The sequence below is a fragment of the Polypterus senegalus genome, chromosome 17 (assembly GCF_016835505.1).
Source record: "Polypterus senegalus isolate Bchr_013 chromosome 17, ASM1683550v1, whole genome shotgun sequence".
Taxonomy (NCBI): domain Eukaryota; kingdom Metazoa; phylum Chordata; class Cladistia; order Polypteriformes; family Polypteridae; genus Polypterus; species Polypterus senegalus.
The window spans coordinates 59,596,518-59,623,104 of NC_053170.1; the positions used below are offsets into that span (position 1 = coordinate 59,596,518).

Sequence of the window (26,587 nt, forward strand, 5' to 3'; positions counted from 1 at the left end):
GCCATATCTGGAACTCTTAGTCCACCATTCAGTTGCACATAGCCTTCATTGTCATATTTTTCACTTCATGATGCACCATGCATTCATAATTGGAGACAGGTTAGGAAGGCAGGCCGGCCAATGTAGTACCCACACTGTCTGTTTACACAGCCTTGCACTTGATATTCAGGCAGAATTTAGTTTAGCATTGTTCTGCTGAAAATGCAGGGATACCCTTGGAGAAGATGGCATTTGGTGGCAGCATATGTTGCTCCAAAAGTTTTACAAATTTTTCTGCTGTGATCGTACCCATCACAGATGCGCACATTAACATACCCCACAAGCACATTAACATACCCCACAAGCACTGACACACCACCATACACCACTGATGTTTTAACGTGGATAGTGCAGTGTTCCTGTTGCACAGCAACATGAGGTCAGGTTTGATTGATAGCCTGATCAGAGTCTGTATGGAGTTTGTATGTTCCCCCATGGGTGTGTGGACTGGGTATGCATAATTACAGATTTTGTTTTACAGCAGAATATCAGAAGTGTGGCAACAAGCACTCTCAATTGCCAACATGTTTAATTTCTCCATGTATTGTTGCTAAATTACATCCATTGCAGGTTAATAATTAGCTAAATGATTTGAGATGTTGCTTTACCAGATATTCATTATTTTCTATAAATAATATGCTTGTAGAAATGCACTATAGATGGACAAACCTTACTCTTTATTTCTGTTACTATTATTAACACAGATCAACTTATGACTTAAGCAGTTTTTCAAAAAAACAACCAAAGTATGGCATGGGAATGGTAGATGACATATATTAAGCATCAGGAAATATAAAAAAATAAATCTAAAATAAGAGTATATGTGTGCAGAGATAAAAATGACAATGCATCATTTTTGAAACTAAATAACTAAACTTACAGCAGGTTAAAGTAACAAATTACATCAGAGCACACCTGTTATTTGATTTTTGTAGTTTTTAATTAAACTTGAAACCTTGAATAGTCACATTATAATAAGAAAATTCAGTACTAAAATTGTGTGTATTGTTGACATGTACAGCAAGAATAATATACAGTGTTCACAACTATAAAAATAACTGTTCTTTTAGACTTGCAAAACTGTGTCTATGGAAATTTTGGTAAGTAAAATAGACAAAAACTAAAATGAAAACTAAATAAAAACTTAAAAAGAATGAAAAACTAAAATTGGAAAATGGTGAAAAACTAAATAAAAAAAATCAAAAGCTAAATAAAAACTAATAAATATCTTAAAGTTAGGAAAACCCTGGCTAATCTCTGTTGTCATCCATGCATTTGCCATAAAGGGTAGATAAAGCACTTATAAAGCATTTACATTTGTGTTGGTAAACACATTCTTTTCATTGTTTGTAATATACAGTTCACCTAATCTGCAGGAAGACACCCACATGGACATGGGGAGAGCATGCAAACTCCATGTGGGGGAGCACCGGGGATGTGAGGCAGCAAGTGTTTACCACTATGCCACCGTGTTTCTCAGTCAGATTCTTTCTAATCTAAAAATGGTAAACATTTTGCCATTTATTTAATGACTTATTTAGAAAGGATCACATGAAAATTTACCTGCTCTGGAATTTATTTTGTGAAACTTTTCAAATTACATATTTTACTACTTAAAAATATTGATATGTTATTCATAAATACTTTAATTACATTTAATTAGCTGACTAATGCACATAACTAATAATATTAAGCAATATCCCAGTACACATAGTGCATATACTTAAGTCTTCACAAGAACACCTGTACTTCCCAAAAGCGTCACAGCATGAACTTTAAACCTGACACACACATCACAACTTGCAGCATATTTGTTTTGAGAGAATTTGTCTCTTTTGCGCTTTATAATTATCAAAAGAATACCTACCCAAAAAGTATGGCTAGTACTTTAAATGAAGGCATTCCTCATGTTTTTAAACCAAATCTGGAGACATTTTTATTGTAACAAATATACATTTTATAGCCAAATTCAATGGTAATGTATTCTTTTCCCCAAATTAATTCAGTGCTGTATTAAGTTAAACTAAAGAGATTTTTAACTTTGTGTACACAATACTGATGCATCTCAAAAAATTTAAATTTTGTGAAAAAGTTCATTAGATTTTGTAATTTATTTCAAAAAGGTAAACTTTCCTATATGCTATGTTCTTTACATGTAAAGTGAAATATTTCAAGCCTTTTTTTTGTTTTAATGTTGATGATTAGGGCAGATCATCAAAAATACAGTATCTTAAACGTTTAAAACATTACCTCCATCCAATCTAGAAAGGATTCACAATACAAAAATATCCAACATTCTGATAAGTATGTTCATTTATACAGTTAATAATTGGTTGGGGTTCTTTTTCCATGAATTTACAGCATCAATGCAGCATGCCATGGAGGTGATCAACTTGCAGCACTGCTGTGGTATTATTGAAGCCAAAGGTTGCTTTGATAATGGCCTTCAGCTCTTCTCTGTTTTGGGTTGGTGTGTCTCATCTTCCTCATAGATTCTTTATGGGGTTCGTTTCAGGCAAGTTGCCTAGTTGGTCAAGCACATTCATTAAAGCATTTGGTACTAGTTTTGACACTGTGGGCAGATGCGAAGTCCTGTTGGAAAAGGAAATGGCCATTTCCATAAAGGTTGCCAGCAGCTGGATACGCAATATGCTCTAAAATCTTCTGGTAGATGGCTACATTGATTTTCGACTTGATAAAATACAGTGGACCAACACCAGCAGATGACATGTTGGATTCTGTGCCTCTCCACTCTTCCTCCAGACTCTAGGATCTTGGTTTCCAAATCAAATGCAAAATTTACTTTCATCTGAAAAGAGTACTGTAGACCACTGAGCAAATTTCCACTTCCTTTTTCCCCTGAGCTCAGGCAGGACGCTTCTGATGTTGTCTGTGATTCAGGAGGGGCTCCAAATTAGGAATGCAACAGTTATAGTCCTTTTCCTGAAGACATCTGTGTGTGCTGGCTATTGATATACTGACACCAGCCTCGGTTCACTCCATGTGAAGCTCTCCTAATTGAATCGACTTTTCTTGACAGTCCTCTCAGCATTGACCTTCTGTGGCTTACCCTCCTTATGGATGTTGTCAATGATCGTCTTCTGGACAAGTCAGCCGTCTTCCCCATGATTTTGGTTGCGTGTACTAACCTAGACCGAGTTATACACTATATTTATACTGTATGAGTAGCAATTTACTCAAACTCAAAATGAGATAACATTATATTTTAAGGTACTGGATTTATTTTCATTAGCTATCAGCTATAATCATCATTAAAACAAAAAAAGGGTTGAAATATTTACTCTTTACCTTTTTGAAATAAATTCTGAAAACAAATCATCTTTTTCATGATATTCTAATTTTGTAAGATTTTTTTTTTTTTTTGTTTCTTTAATTTTTGTTAGCCCAAAGCAGAATTCATAGTGACTATTCACTAGTTTATTCCTGTTTTGTTTTAGAGAATCCCCAAAATGGCATTCCACATCATTCTTATTCCCTGGTGAATCCCAAGTCCATCTTAATGAATCACCAAGACTGTAAGATGATGAGTTAGATTCTGTGACTATGGTCTGGACCCAGATTAAGCAACAGACCGGTCCAAGCACACTCAAAGAAAATCCAGCAGCACAAAGGACACAAAACAGTCTTGGTGAAAAAGTGCAAATATACTGGGTTTTTTCATGGCATCAAGCACTGTTGAGGAATTTGCTTTTAAATAATAGCTGAGCTCACCACTGCAGTGATTCCAGTGAACATCCTTTATTACAACAAGGAGCCCTACCATGTGAACAGCCCAGTTAAAGATGACAGGACCAATGAAATATAGGAGTGCTTGAGTTTTAGGAAGGCTAGAATAATTTAATTTGTATAGCATAACTATAAAACTCAAAGTTACACACCATTCAACACTGAGAGAATAGTATAGCCCAGTGTTTTAAACCATTGGATCACAGCCAAAGATTGCACTCGATCCACCAATTCTGATGACTGCACTCGATTTTCCAAGGGGGAAACACCACCCCCCTCCCATACCCTTAGTGGACACTAACACGTGGTAAAAGTAGGTCAAAACACCAAAAACATTTGAGAAAGACTAGTATAGCCCAGGGGTCACCAAGTCCGGTCCTGGAGGACCAACATGACTGCAGGTTTTCATTCTATCCTTTTTTTAACGTGCCCGGTTTGTGCTGCTAATTAATTTCTTGTGAATTCGTTTTAATTTAATTTCTTCATCGTTCCTTTGAATTGCTTCATTTCTTTCTTTAAATGGCACCCAAACAGAAATGAAATGTGAAGTGAGGGAGCCAACAGAAGACCAACTAAGTGAGGGCCTCAAACTCCAACCAATTTCACTCTAACCAGCTGCTAAATGAGGTGCAAATTCTTGTCATTAATTATACCAACTCATCAATTTCGTGGCTTGTTTCTGCTCAACATTTTCCAAAATTGTTGATTTTCTCTTTTCTAAGAGCACTGTTAAAATGTTTTGGGGACCTGAGCAGATCAACATTCCTGAGACCTTAATCTTTCTTTATTTTCAGATATTGTATGATGGACACAGTTTGCTGGTCATGTTTTGACTCATTTTGTATCTAATTATTGTTTGACTGCTAATTAACGAAAAATAAACAATTGAGGGATCTGAGTCTTCAAGAGCAAGTCAATTAAAATTAATTCAAAAGAAGTTAATTAGGAGCAAAACAGATCACTCATTAAGAAAAGGGTTAGAATGAAAACCTGCAGCCATGGTGCTCCTCCAGGACCGGAGTTGGCAACCCCTGGTATAGCCTATCTAACACACTTTGTTATGCAAAGATAGAAAGGTTCATTTTGTAAAGCACTTTGAGCTACATTTTTTTGTATGAAAATGTGCTATATAAATAAATGTTGATTGATTGATTGATTGATTGATTGAAAGGTACCAGAATATCTAGATAGATTAAAAGTCTTTGACAAACAACTTTTCATTAAATAGGAACTTCTATATAAATATTACAGTTAAAAGTATTATGTGATATCTTCTCCATTGCAAATGTACTAGCACATGAAATTTTGGTAATACAAAAAAGAATTCAGAAAATATATGCCCTATTCCCTTAATTCAATTTGAACATTCATCATTGTTTCTTGATGTCTGCTGTACACTAATGTTTTTTGTTGTTGTTTTTACTCCATTAACAGAAGCATCTGGTATTTTAAAAGTTCGAGCACTGAAGGACCAATGGAACATGCATGATCCCACAGCACTGAACATTAGAGCTGGTGACATCATTATGGTATGCATGGTATTTTTTCTGTAGCTTAATTTCCAAAATGTTTCCATGGTGACACCCCTTGGACTTGGAAAATTCTGCTGGACACCCTAACAGAACAGGTGGGGAAGCCACCAAATTAAATGTATAGCCGATAACTTTGGTATTTTTTTTCAAGTCTGTTACTTTTCATAATCATGGTGTGTATTAATTTGGAATAGGAAATGTTCAAAAGTGAAGCATAGTCTGTAAATTTAAAAAAACTACAGTTCATGCATTTATCCTTATCCTTTAAGAACAAGGAACTACATATAGTACATTTCTTTAAGTGGTCAGTCCTTAATATATCTGAACTGCGTTCTTTGGTGTTAAGAAATCGATTATTGCTGTTATTATTACTGCAGTTTTGCTATACGATACTTACAGTATACAGTAGAACATCTGGTCACGAATGTTTCCGAACACATACAAATAAGGTTACGATCAAAAAGTTTGCAAAAATTTTGTATCTGTTCCCGACCACACGCTCAGTTTCCCTACACGCGTTTGTATGCGCCGATGAACTCCCATTCTCCGTTTCCCATTTTCTGTTGTTTCCGTATACAGGGCCTAACAAAGCAGCTGATGTTGCAAAAGGAGTTACAATGTTAACCAAGCAGAGGCTTCCCGTGCTGAAAGAGGTGGAGAAACTGTTGCTAGTGTGGTTAAACGAGAAGCAACTTGCAGGGGATAGCATAAGCAAGGCGATCATATGCGAGAAAGCCAGGAAAATTCATGGCAATATGCTGAAAAAAAAATACTTCTTCGAGTGGCGAAGGTGAGGAATTTAACGCCAGTAGAGGATTGTTTGAAGAGTTTCGCAAGAGAAGTGGCATTTAATTTTTTTTTTCCCTGTGCTTAAAACTCATTTAAGAAAAAAAAGCGTTTACAGCAAGCTGTTCTTAAGGGTCCAGCGCAAACTCATACAATGTTAGTTTTCTCTGTAACTCAAGGTTTTCTCAGTGTTGTTCAATGTTAATTTATTACACTGTGCATTCTATTGTATAATTAACTATTTTTGTGCTTAAAAAAATATATATGTTTAAATACAGTTCGTACGGTCTGTAACGGATTAATTGTATTTACATACAATCTTATGGGGAAATTACGTTCGGGTCGCGTCCAGTGTTTTGGAATGAATTACGGTCGTGACCAGAGGTACCACTGTATTTTACACACTGCTTTGTTATTTAGATTGTAGAGGCTGTGTGGCATTCTGATTCACACTGTTACAAAGATTGCTAAATTTACTTTCTTTGGCAAAATCAGGAGCACTTTCAACCTTGACTTTTCCCACACACACTTACTCACAGACACACTAAACACCATTGTTAACTCAAAAAGGAATGTACTAAATGAACAATGAGTGAAAGTCAATTTAAACAACACACAACACAGAAACCCAGATGAATTAACCACAATGATAACTAATTAAATAAACAAAGATGAACATGAATGATTTTATATAAGTATTTACAGAAAATCCCTCCCAGTAACACACCAGATGGCACATACTAAACAATTAACACTCGCAAACATAGTCCAAAACAAAGTCCAGCTTCACAGATGTAACTGATGGATGAATGAAATATCCCTAGTGAACAACCTTCTGAAAAAGATATGATTGTCCTACCATGATACTGAATGTCCAATAATGATTTGTAATGGTTGGAACGTTCTCTGTGGACAAAAAAACAAAAGTATCATAGTCTAAATCCTTTTGTTCTCACTAATGGCCCATCAGCTGTACAAACTGATAATACATACCTCTTACCCCACCTCCAACAGCTGCAGATAACCTAATACAGCTTGTGTGAACATTTAGCATATGTTTTCAATTAAAAAGGGATGCATTGTCACAGGGGAAGAAAACTGCTCCATTATTTGTTAATGAAAAGTAAAAACACATTTTAATTAGCTGGGCACATAAAATAATACATGAAGCAGACATTTGCCATGGTGGCACTTTATATAATTCTGTTTGTTTCATCATGTGTGCATTCTACAATTTTGCAGTGCTTCTGGGAGTGAGAACAACTAGAGGAATGCTGTGGTACAAGCAGATTTTTCTGATTCGGCATAAAACCACTTCATTAATTTTTAAAATTATCATACTAAGTCAAAACCAATATTTTTCTCTATCTCTACTGTAGTTTATAAAATTGCAGTATCACTTACATATTCCATAGGTTATGTTGGTGAATGGCAGGCAACGTGACGGACTAAATATAATACTATGCACCTCACAAGTCAGATAGATAGATAGCTATACTTTTTCCAGTCAGATCAGCTCACATACCAAAAAGGGGTGCACTGGATTCACTTTTGTTTTGCTGCCTGTGTGTTGCAAATAGACTTTCTAATGTATTGAACTCATTTGAAAGAGAGAGATTATAAGGTCATAAATGGGGAAAAGTGTGACAGTGTAGCATGAAGTGGTGGTGATGGACTGGGAGCTCTGAATTGGCAGGAGAATAAAACCCCACAGCAAGGCGCACCAATGATAATGTGGTGGAGATTAAAAGAGAAAAGCTTTGAAACAGGTTTAGGTAGAGAGTTTTAAGTGAAGTACAGTCATTTGATAGTGTGGAGGAATGGTGGGAGAATAATAGCAAAGTTGTATTAAGAATAGGTAAAGAGGTGTTGGGTAGGATGACAGGAAGGACCCTACCTAGAGACGACAAAGAGACATGGTGGTGGAAGGGAGAGGTGCAGAATGTGATAAAGGCTAAGAAGGAGGCAAAGAAGAAATGATACCAATCAGGGAAGAAGGAAGACAAATGTATATGCTGACAAACAAGGAGGCAAAAAGGGCAGTGGCAAGAGTCAAGGCACAGGTTTTTGGGAGGTATATTAAAAAATGGGTGCCCTTAGTATTGATGTGGGGCAGGCGATTTTGCGGTACTGGAGTGGGAAATTTGGAACACACTGATTAACACTAGAATCCCTGAAGCCTACGAAAAAGTCGTAATGCTGGGCCACCTTAAATTCCTTTGCATCTCTTCGTCAGTGACTTGGTTTTGCAAATGTGTCCATCAGCACAACCAGTAAGCAGCCTATTATTCCATCCCCCACCGATGCAGGTGAAGTTCTCCCAGCTCAAGTCTGTTTATCTGGGTGTGTGGTGTATGGCATTGGTTATTTGTGTTACTGAAATGTAAGAGTTAATTAAAAGACAGATTTTGCTTGTAAAACCTTGATTGCCACTAAGGAGATTTTTTTTTCCTTTTTTTTTTTTTTTTTGCTTTCTTATGCCTAAACAGGAACAAAGGTAGCTAATAGCTGAGTAGTTGAAAAGCGTTTAGAAAAAGTTAATTATTACTTCGTCTTGTTAGTTGTATTCAAAACTAGCGGCAATAAGGCAGTGAGTGGTAGATAATACCAGAAAGTCTGTAAGTAAATGACCAGCTTTGTAACAATGAAAAGGTAATAGTAGTAGTGATTTCTAAGGCTGGGGTTGTACTTCATGTGACGCATGGTGCAGTGGGCGCTCCTGCTATGCTAGCGTTTGACTGTTTATACCTGCGCACGTACTTTACGTAAATCTGGAGGAATCCACCAGGTGGCAGTGCGAGATATTATCACAGTGAGAACAGGTTTGGCTTCTCTGTGTTGTGATTTTCCTGGAACACCTATTAAATTCCGATGACACCTTACAACAATATTTCTGAAAAGGATGTTTAATGATTAAATCCATCAATCCAGGGATGTGTCCAATCATTGGGCACGAGGCAGAAACAATCCCTGGACGGGGTATTTCAAGGTGAATACAAGCACACACATACACTGGAGTCATTTTAGCGGCACCAAATCCCCAAATCTGCATGTCTTTAGAAGGAAACCGGAGCACAGTGTGGAAACCCAGCAGGAAAACATACAGTATAAACTCCAAGCAGGGAATACCAGTGACGTAACTCCCTGTGAGACAGCAGTGCTACCACTCTGCCACCGTGTCACCCCCAAGTGTGTAATTGTTAACAGTATTCGTTATTTAAACAAAATTAACAATTTATCTGTAAAATGTAACATACATACTTTATTGCATTTCATCATGAAAGTGATATCAAGTATAAATCTAAAGATTCTAAATTTGCAGAGAGTTGGAATATCATACATTTCATGTGTTCTATGTGGTGATCTATTGCTGCTTGCTGCTGCTGTCAGGTCCAAGAAGTTCATAGTGATTAAAAACAGGGATAAAATTTACGACGGTCTGCTTTAATAATAAAGTAAACTACAAGGTTAAAGTGGACATTTTGAGATTAAAGCCGATATTTCCACTTTAATCACAAAATACACGTTTTCACCATGTCCTTAATTTTTTTTCTCTGTGGCTCAAATACAGCGCTGTGCATTATGTTGCTGTTGTGAAGTTGCAAAAGAAAAAGATGGCACAGAAGATGGTATGTGAGACTTTTAAATGTATCATGTCATTACGATTGGGAATATGTGACGCTTGAATATAAAAGCACAACAAATGCATCTGTATGTCGCCATTTTGCTTCACCACATCGAACCATTCATCAAACATCGAAGCTGGCACATTGATTTTGTAGAATCCTCAGATTGGCCTTCTGTCAACGTAGATAGTAATCATAGACTCTGATGTCACGTTCCAACCTTTTGCACACTGTGCCCCCAACTTTTTGCTGGTACTGCAACTCGTGCATGCGTCACGTTAATTTCTGAGGACCTGCTCAGAGGACGCATGAAATGAACGCTGGGAACATGTGGCAGCTAAGATGCGGGTGTGTAAGCGTTCTGAGCGTGAAGTATAAACCGGCCCTAAGTAGGAAGAAGCTTAAGGCATAAAAACAATAATTGGATAGAGCACCATGTAGCACTTGAATAATTAAGCGTTAAAACTAGTAGAAAGCTAGGGCACATGCATTCATAAGTAAGAAAGCATTTATTTTAGGTATAGGTGGGCCTCTGACTTTAAAGAGGACTGTACTGTACTATGTAGACAGGCATCTAGCAAAGGGACCGCTGATCAGACACAAGCAACTGTAGTAACAGATACGTGACTAAGTAAATGACTAGCGGCTGATATTCAGTAAGTGAGTTTTCTTGGTAAGAAGGAAGAAGTCTGTAAAAAAAATTACTGGATAGAACAGTTCTTACCTGTCATCTAAATTTTGAGAAGTTTTAGTAATCCATAGCCAAATTTTAATAATGATGCCAGTGCAATGCAAGCCCTGTTGGATGCTGAACTTTTTAGAGGATGGCTTGGGGGAGCCAATCTTCCTTTAAAGCAACATGTGCAGGATATGCTGGCTACTAAGGAGATGTGACAATTTACAACTTTTCTTTTGTACAACACCTCCATTGAATACAGGCACAAAGTTCTATGAACAATGTTGAGTTAAAATACAAGTATATAATATACAACAACTATTTCTATTTTGCAGAAAATCACACAAGGAATGCTTCAGTAAGCTTGAGCAGGCCCCTCTTATAGGAGATAAAAAAGAAGAAAGCTTGGGAAGGGCAATTCAGAGAGGACAACCTCTTCCCTATAGGTTGAGTGTAGTAAATACAACACACACAAAACATTATACAAGTAATTCTCTTCACAGAGGTAGATGGCTCATATATCATTGCCACCACAGAAATATAGGGCTCCTTACCAAGTACAGGCATAGAGCACCACAACAAGACTCAAGGCAGAATGCAACAATAAAAAATACCATTTACTAAATACAGAACTGTTACATATAAGGATACAAATTTGTTAAAATTAGTGCTGGGCAGCGATTAAAATTTTTAATCACAGACAATCACAACAATAACATTATGTGCAAAATTCAATCATGAACTCAAAAGTAGTGTATTGTGTGCATTTGGTTTGCAAGCACTTAAAACAAATCAGGTGGCTTTTAACAGCAGTGTAGCTGCATTTTCCCAAAATTACCAAAGTTCAGCAACTTCAACTCAAAAAATGGGATTCAACAAAAGCCTGACGCACAGAAATTATTCCACAGACAAAATATCTTCGTTTTTGAAAGTTTAGTTAAGTTTTGAAGTAAAACAGTTCTCACAAAAAAAAGAAAAATTTAAAATAGCAAAAAAGGACAAATGTTAAGAAAAGTTCAGTTCTAAGCTTAATCTTGTTACTTCTCAAATCGTTACTATTTACTTAACATTTCTGAACCATTTCAAAACGTTTGTCAGAAAACTGTATGCTTATCCCATTTCTAACTTGAAATGAGTCTCTTAAGTCCCTATGTACTGGGACCTGTTCTAAACAACAACTGAGCTTATTATCACACTGTTTCTCAGTTACAGTAAGAAGGTTCTATCTCTTGCTATACCATAAGTTATGAATATGAAAGAAATTTATGTTCTGTTCAAATTAAGCAAACATTAATATGAGTTTAACTCAAAACTTCAACTTTCTAAGACTGGCTCTTACAAGCAGTATCCCCTTTACATAGTAGCAGTTAAAATATTTGTAAATCTCAACTTAAGCATTAATGTAATCAAATCAAATGTAAAGCCAAAGGTATTTGCCACTGTCGGGGCATTAACATTTTATCTAGTTTGTTATAGAAAAACAAGTTACCCTCTGCCACAATCACAACATTATAACGTGCACCTTCTGACCAACAGCAAGTTAATATTTTCAAATCTGTTTTCTTTTTTATCTGAACAGATATCAGCGGAATCATTTTCTTTTATCAGGGAGCTGCATAAACAGTCTATGCTCAGTAGCAACTCTTCGAGTTTTTTGGAAAAAATATTAGCCCTCAGTTTTGTGAAAAGTGCACAAAGCAATGGTTTTACACATATATCAGTGTAAAATGTCTGTTGCTGCCTGTTGTGCCTCTGTCGGTGCCAATTTGCAGTCTGCAGCAGCAGCTGTGCGGAGTCAGCAATCACATTCCTGCTCAATGGCCAGCAGGAATGCACAGTGTGCTGGCATTTGCAGTGAGACGCAATATGGTTTGTACCTTCTATTATCTTATGTGTCTGTCCTCCCAGGTGAATGTTGCCATAGGTGCATCAGCTACACAAATGTGTTCGGCACCATGATCATCTGGGGACTGATCAGCTGATGCCGATACCTCACTTTCGTTTTTGATCTACAAGGTCACTTGCATCAAAATTGGATTCTGACAATTCAGAGTCTAATTCAGTGATAAATTAATAAAGTCATTCACGGATTATTTTGCTTTGAGCATTCACTTTGGTATCTCTCCACTTGCCATTTTATAAGCTGTTTGCTTTTCACTACTTATGCACGTGCAGGGAATCGAGGTAACTTTCTTTTTTTTTTCTCGTATTGAAAAGCGCTGTATCAAGAAGATTACTGATCCCTATCGATCGCTAGTGAGAATGAGGTTTTCAAAATAATAATTATAACAACAAAGACCGTGTTAATGTGCGATAAAATAACTGCTGCGATAATTAATTAATGCACTAACACAATAATGCATTAATTTGCCCAGCCCTAGTTAAAATATATCAAAAACAAAGTAGAAACTAATTAAGATAAAAGAGAAAATAATATCTGTCCATAAGTTAATTGTAGATCCATGACCAGATTGTAGAAAAGGAGTTAGACAACCCAGACACAGTCAGAGTTCCTGGAGACCTCGGCCAACTAGTTGCATCACTCCTACTAGCTATTCTACAGCTGAGTCAGTGCTGGTCCAGAAAGAGCTGTTCTACCTGAAGAATCCAGTGCTTCTTTATCTTAGGTGACTTTTCCATAGACAAGCAGACAACTTGACAGTACAGCATTACCACCAAGGGCTACACGAGGATACTGAATAGAGAAACAAAATAAGGGAGGGTTAACAACATTTTATAAACATCAGATTACTTATATTTCAGTACTAATGGCTAACAGCAGAGATGCAGTATGCATAGCTAATCAGCATCTCTACTCAGGGTATGCTAAACTGAAGCAGTAAGTCTTCAGCCTGGATTTAAAAGCTGAGACTGAAGGGGCACCTCTTATAGTAGCATGCAGACCATTCCACAGATTCAGGACCGTGTAACTAAAAACTCAGCCTCTCACTGTTATTTTGTTAAACCTTGGAATCATTAGCAGGCCGGCATCTTAAAATCTTAATGTGCCTCTGGTTTGTAAGCAATTATAAGTTCAGATAAGTAAGCAGGTCCTTGCCCATTTAAGGCTTTATATATTAAAAAGAGGATTTTGAAATCTGCCTTAAACTTGTCTGAGAGCCAGTAAAAGGTCTTAAGAACTGTTATGTGTTTCAAAGTTTCTGGTTCTTGTAATAATTCTTGTAGCAGTAGTTTGAATTTACTGAATGCTGTATAAAGAACAATTTGAACAGCCAGTGATTATCTCATTACAGTAGTCAATGTCATGTGATGCTCGGCAGGCGTCCTTACCCGGCCGGGATGTCCAGGTGATGGAAGGATGAGATAAGGAAGTCGATTTAGGGCTCTGCCTTCCCTGAAACGCTAGATGGTTGTCCCCATGGATTGCAGTTATGCCCCAGATTCCCACAGGGTATCATGGGACTTGGAGTTCTTTCCCTCAGCCAGAGTCGGGTGGAGGGTGGATGAAGCTTGTGAGGTGGTGACTGACAGAAGACAAAGTATTACCTAATTATGCCATTAAATTGTACTTGTGGCAGAGTGAGAAACACTTGTAAGAAGAGTTTCCCACAATAAAAGACCCTTTGTGTTTTAAACTTGTGCCCTATGTCTGTGTTGGGTTTGGGGAGCTAGAGTGCCCCTGGTGTCCACCCTTATTAGAAATCAATGCAATTAATTTTTCAGTGTCTTGCATATTTATAAAACACCTACATTTCTCAACATTTTTAAGACAGAAAAACATGTTTTGGATTATTTTGTATTGTGTGCTTTATCTAACAATAATTTATTTCTTGTATAATTCTCAGAGCTCAAGTCTGTTTATCTACATTTTGTCAATTATTACTAAAACATGAAAAACGTTTCTTTTTTTTAGTTATACATTCAACAATTCGTGCCTTGCATTTCATCCTACATTTACACAGATTGTTGTAGACATGGAACACACATGTAAAAAAAAATTTTACACTAGAATCCCTGAAACCTACATAAAAACTCTCGGCCCACCTTAAATTCCTTCACGCCTCTCCATCAGCGTCTTTTGCTTTGTAAATGTGTCGATCAGCATAAGCAGCCTGCTGCCTCCTATCCCATCCAGCCCCAGCCCCAACTGACACAGCTCAAGTCGTATAGAGAAATTTCTCTGAGCTAAAGTCTGTTTATCTGTGTGTGAGGTGCCTGGACTTGTAGAGGGTAAATAATATATTGCCATTTGGAATACATACATTTTTATGTGTGTAGTTTTCATGCCTGTATTTCTATTAAAAAAAAATGACATCTAGCGTCTCATTTTTAAATAAAATATTTTTTTAAGAAGCGCTGTTTTTTATACAGGTATTGATAACCTTGGGTCACAGAGTTGCACGAGAGACAGGAAGATGAGTCCAGGTTTTTAAGGAAAATACAGGTACTTTATTATTGTATAAAAATGGCAGATAAAGTTGTCCTGCCTTCAACACAGACTATGTGCTTTGACAGGCAGATGAACACCTTTCTTTATCCAAAACTCTGTAGACTGTTGTTTCTTGTTTCTTTGTCCACAGGTTTATTGGAAGTAAAGGGGTGAAACATACAAAGCACTAAGTAGCTTTATATTAACAACTTTCTTAAGTTGGTAGGTAGAAGGCTGAAATTTGGCAGGCTCATTCCTTACAGCTTACTTACAAAAGTTGGGCAGGTTTCATTTCGAAATTCTACGCCTAATGGTCATAACTGGAAGGTATTTTTCTCCATTAACTGTAATGGAGTTGAGCTGGAATGACGTGGGGGGCGGAGTTTCGTGTGACATCATCACGCCTCTCACGTAATCACGTGAACTGACTGTCAACGCAGTGCGTAGAAAACCAGGAAGACCTCCAAAAAGCGCTTAAGAAAACATGCATTATATAATTGAGAAGGCAGCGAAACAATAAGAAGCGAGCGAGTGACATATACTACCATATTCATGACTGCTGCTACCTCGGAAAGTAAGCAAGGTGTAAACCTAAACTTTAAATTAAGTTCATAGACAGGCTACCGCTGGCGTTTCACATGCCCACAGGTAATGCGGGATACAAGTTTAATGAGAGGACGCAGGATATAAACGAGAGTTTTGATCACTTTATAACTAAGTTAAAATTGTAGGTGAAGGGGTGTGCTTATGCAAATTCGAGACACTGTGTTTGTGGGGATTGACAGTTAAGGCGGGTGGGGGAGTCACGTCATCATCTCCCCTCCCATTCATCTCATTTGGCTCTGAGCTGAGCTCTGCAGCTAACGCCGTCTTCCGAAGCAACTTCGTCAGACTGCCACCAAATACTCACAGAAAAATCCACAAGTTAATACACACGCTGTCTCTGTAGAGTTTCTCCACACTGAATCCTCCAGGCACTACTTACAAAAGGTTACATTGACAATCGTGTTACGTTATTTTAAAATCTTTCCTTTTCTTAGCACAAGCACAGCTGAGAAGCTTGATGCATGTGCTCCATAACGTTAAAAATAATGCATTTAATCACACTTTGCATTACAAGCAAAGGGAGCTTTTGTCAATGCATGATTTCCTGGTACACGATTACTTTGATCAGCATCCCGATTCATTTTACCCTCGCACCACCTTAGTTTGAGAAGAAGTATGAAAAATATGAGGTTAACACAGAAAAACAGATCACCAATTCAAGCTTTATGAATAATCGATTAAGCCATCAATAATTGTTTTGGTAAAGCCATCCTCCTTCCATTTTATAATTTTTCCGCCACTAGCCGTGATTAAATGAGCGGTAAATAAAGTAAGAGCAAAGCGAGGGTGACTTATTTAGGCAGGCATATATATGACAGCAACACTCATGACAATGTCAATCATGTTACGTTATTATTAAAATGTTTCCTTTTCTTTTCATTACTTCTTTAACACACTACTTCTCTGCTGCGGGGGATTTTGATATATATATATATATGAATGACCTCCAAAGAGCGCTGAGACTTTTGATATCATGAGCGTGTCTGCAAAACTGTGGTCTCCTGCCCTGCAAAAGTCGAGCAGCAGCGCGTGCATAGCTGTGCCGGCCTTTGAGGCGCTGACTGCGCTTCTGCCTTAAGTCAAAGTGAGCACTTTTAATTTTTTCATCCTCCCCTGCGCTATAGCCCAGACAAGTGCAAACACGGGACCCCTTTTCTACACCACGGCAAAATAATATTAAGGCGATTCACACTTTCTTTTGCACGTATACGATTATGAGGTTCTCACCCAGGATTATGAAGACACGCACACGAGTAGAGGACTGACAGTGCCATCACAGCCGATTAATGGCGGGGCGTCTCACCAGTCTACACAAGACCCACGCGACTGTCCTCAAAAGCGATCATAGCGTCAGCGAACACATCTCTCTATACTATATAAAAGAAAAAGGCAACTTTCCTTTCTTTACACCTTTTTTCCTTTTATCCCAAACCAAAGCCTTTCTCGCTTAACACTGCAGAGGACACAAAACTAATTTTCTTTAAATGCGGTAAGGCACATTACCAGAGGCACAAATTTGAGCGTTCACATAGAAAATGTAATTTCTATACCACAGCCGTCGTGTAGCGCCTTTCAAAAGGGATCTACTACCGAGAGATGATCCATATATATTTTAGCTGCTGTTAGTTACTTACCTGTTGTGTTACACAGTCTTTAAAATGTAGTTTACCATAACCACTCCAGTAGTGCTCAATGTACCTGTACTTCTTAAAAGCGTTAATGTTTTACTGTTTAATAACTTATAGACTATATTTTATTATTTCTCCCTTGCACTCAGTGACCAAAGCTATACACACACATATATAAAAGCTATACACACAAGTATATGTATGTGTATATATATGTATGTATGTGTATATATATATATATATATATATATACATATATATATACACACACACACACACACCCCTATCTACATTATATATATATATATATATACATACATACATACATACATACATACATACATACATACACACATATATATAATTTGTGTGTATGTGTGTGTATATATGATGTAGATAGGTATGTATATATATATATGTGTGTATATGTAGATATGTATATAGATATGAAGATATGTATATATATGTATATATATGTGTGTATATGTGTGTGTGTGTGTGTGTGTATATATATATATGACAGCAGCAATCAAGCTGTGAGAAAACAGTAAAAGGAGGCGTGTCAGGCGTGGTACATTTTCTGATGCAGCTAGACGAAAATAACTTTGTGCCGCCGCCAAATACACAAAACAATTACTTTGACAATCATGTTACATTATTTTTAAAATGTTTCCTTTTCTTTTCATAACTTCTTTAACACACTACTTCTCCGCTGCCAAGCGGGTATATATATATATAGATATATATATATATAGATAGATATATATAGATAGAAAGATATGAGAACAACACTCATATCAATGACAAAACAATTACATTAACAATCATGTTACGTTATTTTTAAAATTTTTCCTTTTCTTTTTAGTACCTTCTTTAACACACTACTTCTCCGCTGCGCCTTGGTATTCTACTAGTATATATATATATATATATATATATATATATATATATATATATATATATATATATATATATATATATATACATACAGTGGTACCTTGGTATACGTCCTTAATCCGTTCCAGATCCTTGGACTTATACCAAACAGGATTTGTACCAAACAAATTTTTCCCATAAGAAATAATGGGAAAATGATTAATTCGTTCCCATGAAAAAAAATTCTATTGTTATTGGCATATTATATATTGATGGGGTTGTATAAAATAATTTAAACACTGCTTAATACTAAAATACATAAATACAAAAGCAATTAGATGAAATAAATGAAAATGACTTGTCCAATAACAATGAGTTTAATTTTACTGCACAACAAAGGAGAGCGTTACAGCTCTTCCAAAGGAGCCTCTTCAGGCAAATGTGAAACACTGCCGTTGTTCTACTTCTGGCAGTCTTCAATCCAAATCCCTAAAGCAGATTCCATCCAGACTACTGCCTTATTACATCCACTTTCAACTCATTTTGCACCCTGGTTAAAAGGACACTGCGGCCGTAGATCTTATATTCCTTTCCTACTTTTTAAATAAAAGAATCGTAGCCTTCAACAAATCCAAAACGTTTACCTTTTCGGCAATCATTAACATCTTCCGTTTGCACTTGGGCATGGCCCCTGAAGCAATAGCAGATCGTTTTGGAGCCATAATGAAGGGCTTGACTATGCACAAAGATAAACACAAAAGAGCACAAAAGTTAACTCTTTACACAGCGAAACACGTTGATGCTGAATGAGCGAGACGAGACTTCCTGGTTAACACTGCATTCAGCACGCAGGAACTTAACTGTGTGCTCTGATTGGTTAACTACTCAGTCATCCGCCAATAGAGTCCCTTGTATGAAATCAACTGGGCAAACCAACTGAGGAAGCATGTACAGGAAGTAAAAAGGCACCTTGTCCACAGAACCCGCGAAGCAGCGAAAAATCCGCGTTATATATCTAGTTATGCTTTCATATAAAATCCACGATAGAGTGAAGCTGCGAAAGTCGAAGCGCGATATAGTGAGGGATTACTGTACAGGTTAAAACTTTTTTTTTTTGAAGGTGCCGCCCGGTATACCACACATGTTGTTCTAGCACACGAGTCATATTCCAAACAGAGGTCGCATACCAAGCAAAATATTTTGCCTCTAAACAGGACGTATACTAAGTTGGACTTATTCCAAAGCAGACGTTTACCGAAGTACCACTGTGTGTGTGTGTGTGTGTGTGTGTGTGTGTGTATATAATATATATATTGTAAAAGAATAGAAGCAAACAGCGTAAAGGTTTGGGGTTTTCCGGCCCCGTATATTGCAGACAATCCACAATATTTTCAAAAAGAAAGCAGGTCAAAATATAAACAACAGTTCATATGAGCGACGCCCTCAGAGGCGTCGGCGGCCATTTTATAGGGGAGGAGCGGAAGTGGAGGAATGCTGGGAAGGAACCGTGAGGGAGGATGGGACTGCTGACGTCAGGAAAGATGGCGGAGGATGGGCGGAAGTGGACGTACTGCGGGAAGGCTATGATGGCGGAGCGTCTCTTTTCCTGGAAGACAAAGGAGAAAGGTTAGTACCCTGCGACTCCCTGCCTGCGAACGTCTTTCGAAGCGGTTCAAGGTCTGTCCGCAGCCTCCTACTCGCGCATGCAGACTATATATATATTGTCACGCTTGGGTCACAGATTTGCACAGAGACACAGAAGGTCGTAGAAAAAAAGGATTTTTATTCAGACACCGCAAACACATGAGCTTAAACGTGCTCCATGACAAGTCAGATATAACAGTTCCGCTAGGAGCAGAGAGAGATAAAAGCAAACAATCAATTCCCAAACTGACAGGTGCTGCGCAAGGCTTATAAGTCGGCGGAGTACCGCGCGAGGCTTGTATTACGCGTTATAGTGCAAGGATAAGGAGCAATGTGTAGTCAGTGTTTCAGGGTTTGTGGTTTTCCCAGGGGCGTCTGTCTCTATTTGGGGTGCGATCAGCCCTCCAGCTCACACCCTCCCCCTCAGCTTTATTCACATTCCTGTGAATCAAGCGACTCTCTGTACTAGGTTCATTTAGTCGTGATAATACATCTGCGTTGACGTGTTCAGAACCTGGTCGGTGCTTTACTGTGAAACTGTAAGGTTGTAAACCCAGAAACCATCTCATTAGACGAGAGTTTGTATCTTTCTGTCGGTACAACCACTGGAGTGGAGCATGATCAGTTACCAAAGTGAAGTTTCGTCCCCACAAGTAATAGCGAAGCGCTTCCACAGCCCACTTAATTGCCAAGCATTCTTTCTCAATTGTAGAATAATTGCGTTCCCTAGGAAGTAATTTCCTACTCAAATATGTGATTGGATGTTCTTCTCCATCAAAAATTTGTGACAGGACTGCGCCACACCAAATGCACTTGCGTCTGTTTGCAAGATAAAATCTTTTGTGAAATCCGGGTTCCTTAGAACCGGGTAAGAAGACAATGCTTTTTTTAAATCGTTGAAAGAACGTTCGCAATTTTCTGTCCACAGGACAGGTCGGTTTTTTTCTGCCTCTAGTAAGTTCTGTAAGAGGAGCAGCTCTATGTGCAAAATTTGGAATGAATTTTCTGTAGTAACCAGCGAGTCCCAGAAAGCGTACTTGTTTCTGTGTCTCAGGTCTCGGGTAAACAAGCATTTCTTCTATTTTCCTTAATTGTGGCCTAAGTAAACCCTTGCCCATAGAATAGCCTAAGTAATGAGTCTCGGACATGCCTAGTTTACATTTCTTAGGGTTAGCAGTAAGGCCAGCCTGTCTCAAGCTTTCAAGAACGGCTTGAAGCCGCTCTAAGTGTGTTTTCCAATCATTGCTAAAAATCACGACATCGTCAAGGTATGCCCCAGCATATTCAGAGTGAGGACGTAGGATCTGATCCATCATACGCTGAAAAGTTAGAGGTGCCCGTGAAGACCAAACGGAGTCTTGTAAATTCATAGAGTCCGTCAGGAGTCGCAAATGCCGTTTTCTCACAACTGCTAGCCTCTAAAGGCACCTGCCAATAGCCTTTCGTGAGATCTAGCGTGGAGATATAGCTCGCCTGACCCAGTTTTTCCAACAGTTCATCGACACGGGGCATGGGATAAGCATCAATTTAGAGACCTTATTCAAGCGTCTGAAATCGATACAGAACCGAACCGAACCGTCTTGCTTTGGGACTAATACGACTGGGCTGCACCAGTCACTTTTACTTTCACGAATTACACCCAGTGTCAGCATCTTTTTACCTCTTCACAATATTTTCCGCTTCGGTATCCGAACGGCCGCATCTGTACGAACATCAGGTGCAGTGGTAATTTTATGTTTTGTAATGTTAGTCTTGCCTGGTAAATCTGAAAAGACATCAGTGTTCCGTTCTATCAAAGATAACAGTTCTGTCTTTTGCGTGTCAGTAAGATCGTTACCAATGGTAACATCGGTCTGAGAAACAGCAGCCAAGGAAGTGTTAACCTCTTGTCGGTCGTGCCATTCCTTCAAGAGGTTAATGTGTAAAATCTGGAATGGTTTGCGCCGCCGGTATTCTAACCTTGTAATTTACGGACTCATACGCTCCTCAATAATGGCGGGCCCTGCCATTTAGCTAAGAATTTGTGTGGATCCGAGGGAACCAGTACCAAAACACGATCGCCAGGTTTGAACTCACGGAGCTTGCTGCGCCTATCGTAAAGACGCTTCTGAGTTTCCTGTTCTCGTTGTTGGTGTTCCACAGCAATAGAGGAAAGCATAGAAATTCTGTCTTGCAACGAAATTAGTCGATCTGCAAAGCTTGGAACCTTAGCTGCTCTCTCGTTTCCTATCCATTCCTCACGTACCACATCCAGGATGCCTCGCGGGCGCCTGCCGAATAACAACTCGAAGGGACTCAAGCCAGTGGACGCCTGTGGTGATTCTCGCACGCGTACAAAACAAACGGTAGGACAGTGTTCCATGTTGTGGGATCATTATGAGCAACTCGCCTGATCATCTGTTTCAATGTTTTGTTAAATCGCCGGTTAAACCATTCGTTTGAGGATGGTAAACAGTAGTACTCAATTTCTTAATAGCAAAGCTGTCACACAATTGTTTCATCACGCGAGAAGTGAAAGGTGTGCCCTGATCAGTTAAGATTTCTCTAGGGATACCAATACGAGTAAAAGTTTCACATAGTGCTTTGGCTACAGCGAAGAGTTGGCCTTTTCAGCGATCATTTCTGGATATCGTGTCGCATAATCAACCAACACCAGCAAATATTGGTACCCATCCTTAGTCTTAGGTAATGGTCCCACAATATCTAATCCCACACGCTGAAAGGGAACTTCCAATATGGGCATAGGACAAAGGGGAGCCGAGGAGGCTTATAAGCAGAGACGATCTGGCAGTCTGGACATGAAGTACAAAATCGTTCAACATCTTTTCCCATATTAAGCCAATAAAATCGTTTTGATAACCGGTCTCTAGTTTTGTCGGCACCGAGGTGCCCCCCCAAGATGTGTGAATGTGCCAGATGCAAAACAGTTTCCCTATGTGCTTCAGGTACCACCAGTTGTTCAATAAATTCCCTCCAAATGATCTGAGATCACTCTGAAAAGGCAACCGTCCTTTTCTATAAAGTGTGGGGTTTTCACACCCCGAATTACGCTCTTGGTAATAAGAGTCATTAGCAGGGCGAGCCTGTTTAAATGCATATTCTAATGAGCTATCAGTATGCTGCAAACGCACAAAATCCGATTGTTCGTTAACACTCGGTTTGTGTTCGAGGCGTTTGCAATCTGGGAAGATGTAGAAGGAGCAGCCCATTCTGGAAGATTGTCGGGGGTGACCTCCTCCGTCTCGCTGGAGAGATCGGGTTCAATATCTAAGTTGGGCTCTAGATTTTCCCGGGCCACTACCAGTTCTTCGTCTTGGATTTCTTCTTCTTCTCCCCCACCAAGTTCATTAGTGGACTGGACTACTGGTCCCTTACATTTATTAATCAGTTTCGAAAAAGGGCATTTCTCCGTCCTATGAGTAATGGCCAAGGGCACGAGTCAAACGGCAGACCAAACCTTAAAGTGGCCCCTATAAGTTAAAGGAAGAAGTAAAGTCTGATAATCTTTAACATCACCATGTACACAGCGTATTTTTACAGTCTCACAGTCTCTAAGGCATTGTTCATTAAGACAGTCTCGTCTCACAATACAAAGGTCACTTCCCGAATCTAACAATGCTGAGATTTCTCTGTGTCCCAATTTCACCGGGATCAACAAGCCATCTTTTCCATCCGGATATGTAATAGTTGAGCAACAAATCTCGCCAGTCCAATCCCATTGAATGAGCTGGAGACAAGCGACAATCTCTTGCCAAATGGCCGAGCTGATCACATCGGAAACATCTACGGTCGGCTCCGTTTCGAAATATCCTCTGACGCCCACGTCGGCGTGCTCTGTAGCCTCCACGGTCTTGTCGACCGCTGTTGCCGCTGTCTCCCCAGAAACAGGCGTCCCATCTACGACTGGATTTCCCGGGGTCCTACCTGACCCCATTAGATTTTCAGGTCCTGCAGCTTGTCGATCGCGGCGAGAATGTCCTGGGCGTTCGTTCACAGGTTGAAGCAGCACGAAATCCACCGCTCTTTCTCCAAGTGGACTGTGAACCCTCTAATCGTCTGGACATAATCGTTAATGATTTAATATCATGGCGTAGAAATTCATCTCGAAGAACTTCAGGTATGCCAGCCAGTAATATATTCACGACAACTGTTTCCATACGTCTCCTTCAAACCAACAGTGCACTTTATGTATCAAATCTTGAATTTGCGCGGATTGGGTCATCCATGTTTAGTTTCCAGTCTTTAAGTGCAAATGTTTTAGACTTCTGAAATAAGTCTTCGGCGGCATCCATCTGTGCAACCACTTCTGGTACCACTTGTCACGCTTGGGTCACAGATTTGCACAGAGACACAGAAGGTCGTAAAAAAGAAGGATTTTTATTCAGACACCGCAAACACATGAGCTTAAACGTGCTCCATGACAAGTCAGATATAACAGTTCCGCTAGGAGCAGAGAGAGATAAAAGCAAACAATCAATTCCCAAACTGACAGGCTGCGCAAGGCTTATAAGTCGGCGGAGTACCGCGAGGCTTGTATTACGCGTTATAGTGCAAGGATAAGGAGCAATGTGTAGTCAGTGTTTCAGGGTTTGTGGTTTTCCCAGGGGCGTCTGTCTCTATTTGGGGTGCGATCAGCCCTCCAGCTCACAAATATATATATATATATATATATATATAGCAAAATACCCGCGCTTCGCAGTGGAGTAGTGTGTTAAAGAAGCAATAAAAAAGAAAAGGAAACATTTTGAAAATAACGTAAAATGATTGTCAATGTAATTGTTTTGTCACTGTTGTGAGTGATGAGTGTTGCTGTCATATATATATATATATATATATATATATATATACTCAGCAAAAAAAAGCGTCCCTTTTCAGGACTGTGTATTTCAACAATAATGTTTTAAAAATCCGAATAACTTTACAGATCTTCATTGTGAAGGGTTTAAACAATGTTTTCCATGCATGTTCAATTAACCATAATCAATTAATTAACATGCACCTGTGGAATGGTCGTTAAGACCTTAACAGCTTACAGAAAGTAGGCATTTAAGGTCACAGTTCTAAAAACGCAGGACACTAAAGAGACTTGTCTACCGACTGTGAAAAACACCCAAAGAAAGATGCCCAGGGTCCCTGCTCATCTGCGTGAACGTGCATTAGGCATGCTGCAGGGAGGCATGAGGACTGCTGATGTGGCTAGGGCAATAAATTGCCATGTCCGCACTGTGAGACGCCTAAGACAGCGCTACAGGGAGACAGGAAGTACAGCTGATCATCCTCGCAGTGGAAGACCACGTGTAACAACACCTGCACAGGATCGGTACATCCGAATATCACACCTGCGTGACAGTTACAGGATGGCCACATCAACTGCCCGAGTCACACCACAATCCCTCCACACACACACACAATCCCTCCATCAGTGCTCAGACTGTCCGCAATAGGCTGAGAGAGGCTGGACTGAGGGCTTGTAGGCCTGTTGTAAGGCAGGTCCTTACTAGACATCGCCAGCAACAAGCGCCGCCTATGGGCACAAACCCACCTTAAGCTGGACCAGACAGGAGTGGCAAAAAGTGCTCTTCACTGATGAGTCACGATTTTGTCTCACCAGGGGTGATGGACGGATTCGTGTTTATCGTCGAAGGAATGAGCGTTACACGAGGCCTGTACCCTGGAGTGGGATCGATTTGGATCGATGGCTAGGGCCATTCCCCCCAGAAATGTCCAGAAACTTGCAGGTGCCTTGGTGGAAGAGTGGGGTAACATCTCACAGCAAGAACTGACAAATCTGGTCCAGTCCATGAGGAGGAGATGCACTGATATACTTCAAGCAGCTGGTGGCCACACCAGATACTGACTGGTACTTTTGATTTTGAGCCTCCCTTCATTCAGGGACACATTGTGAAACATTTTTAGTTTATGTCTTATGGTGTTGACTCTTTTAGTGTTCATACAAATATTTACACATTAAGTTTACTGAAAGTAAAAACAGTTGAAAGTCAGAGGGCGTTTCTTTTTTTTGCTGAGTATATATACACACACACATATATAATATATATATACATATACATATATAAACATATATATATATATATCCCATATATATATATATATATATATATATATATATATATATATATATATATCCATATATATCCATATATATATATATATATATATATATCTACATATATACATACACACACATATATATATACTAGCAAAATACGCACAAGCGTGAGAAGTAGTGTGTTAAAGAAGCAATGAAAAAGAAAAGGAAACATTTTGAAAATAATGTAATTATTTTGTCACTGTTGTGAGTGATGAGTGTTGTTGTCTCATATATATATATATATATATATATATATATATATATATATATATATAATATACATATATATATATATATAATATATACATATATATATATATATATATATACATATATACATATATATAATATATATATATATATATATATATATATATATATATATAATATACATATATATATATATATATATATATATATATATATACACACAAATACATATATATATATACATACATACACACACACATATATATAAACATATATATACATATACATACATATCTACATATATACACACACAGCTATTTATTATCAGTGCAATACGCTGCTTGTTAAACGGATGACTCCAGCTCTTACATGCAAGTCTGTGGATATTATGAACTATCATATTTGTTCAAGTTCTATTTAAATTTTAAATAGAAGGAATTTTTATTTAGTCGACAGAAATATCTTTGGTAGGAATGGTAAAAACAGACAGGAATATTATTCGTGAATAAATCAACTCAAACCTTAAACAACATAATATTTTGCTCTCCATAAAAATATATCCTGTCTAAATTATACAAGTTAGAAATAAAGTAAACGTTAAAAGAACAAACATTCACATTTCTTTACTCTTATGTAATTTTATATAAAAATAAACTTAGATTTTAAATATCCCAAAAGATTTTGCTCTCCATAAAAATATATCCTGTCAAAATTA

The 26,587-nt window shown here is 38.3% G+C and overlaps 1 protein-coding gene across 1 annotated transcript in view; it reads left to right on the plus strand.

Moving 5' to 3' along the window:
• Window positions 1-26,587, plus strand: part of LOC120517964 (caskin-2-like) — a 268,762-nt gene that overhangs the window by 116,498 nt on the left and 125,677 nt on the right. Inside the window, exon 10 of the mRNA XM_039740508.1 lies at window positions 5,221-5,315. Coding sequence (XP_039596442.1) covers window positions 5,221-5,315 — 95 coding nt within the window. The remainder of the gene's footprint in view (window positions 1-5,220; window positions 5,316-26,587) is intronic.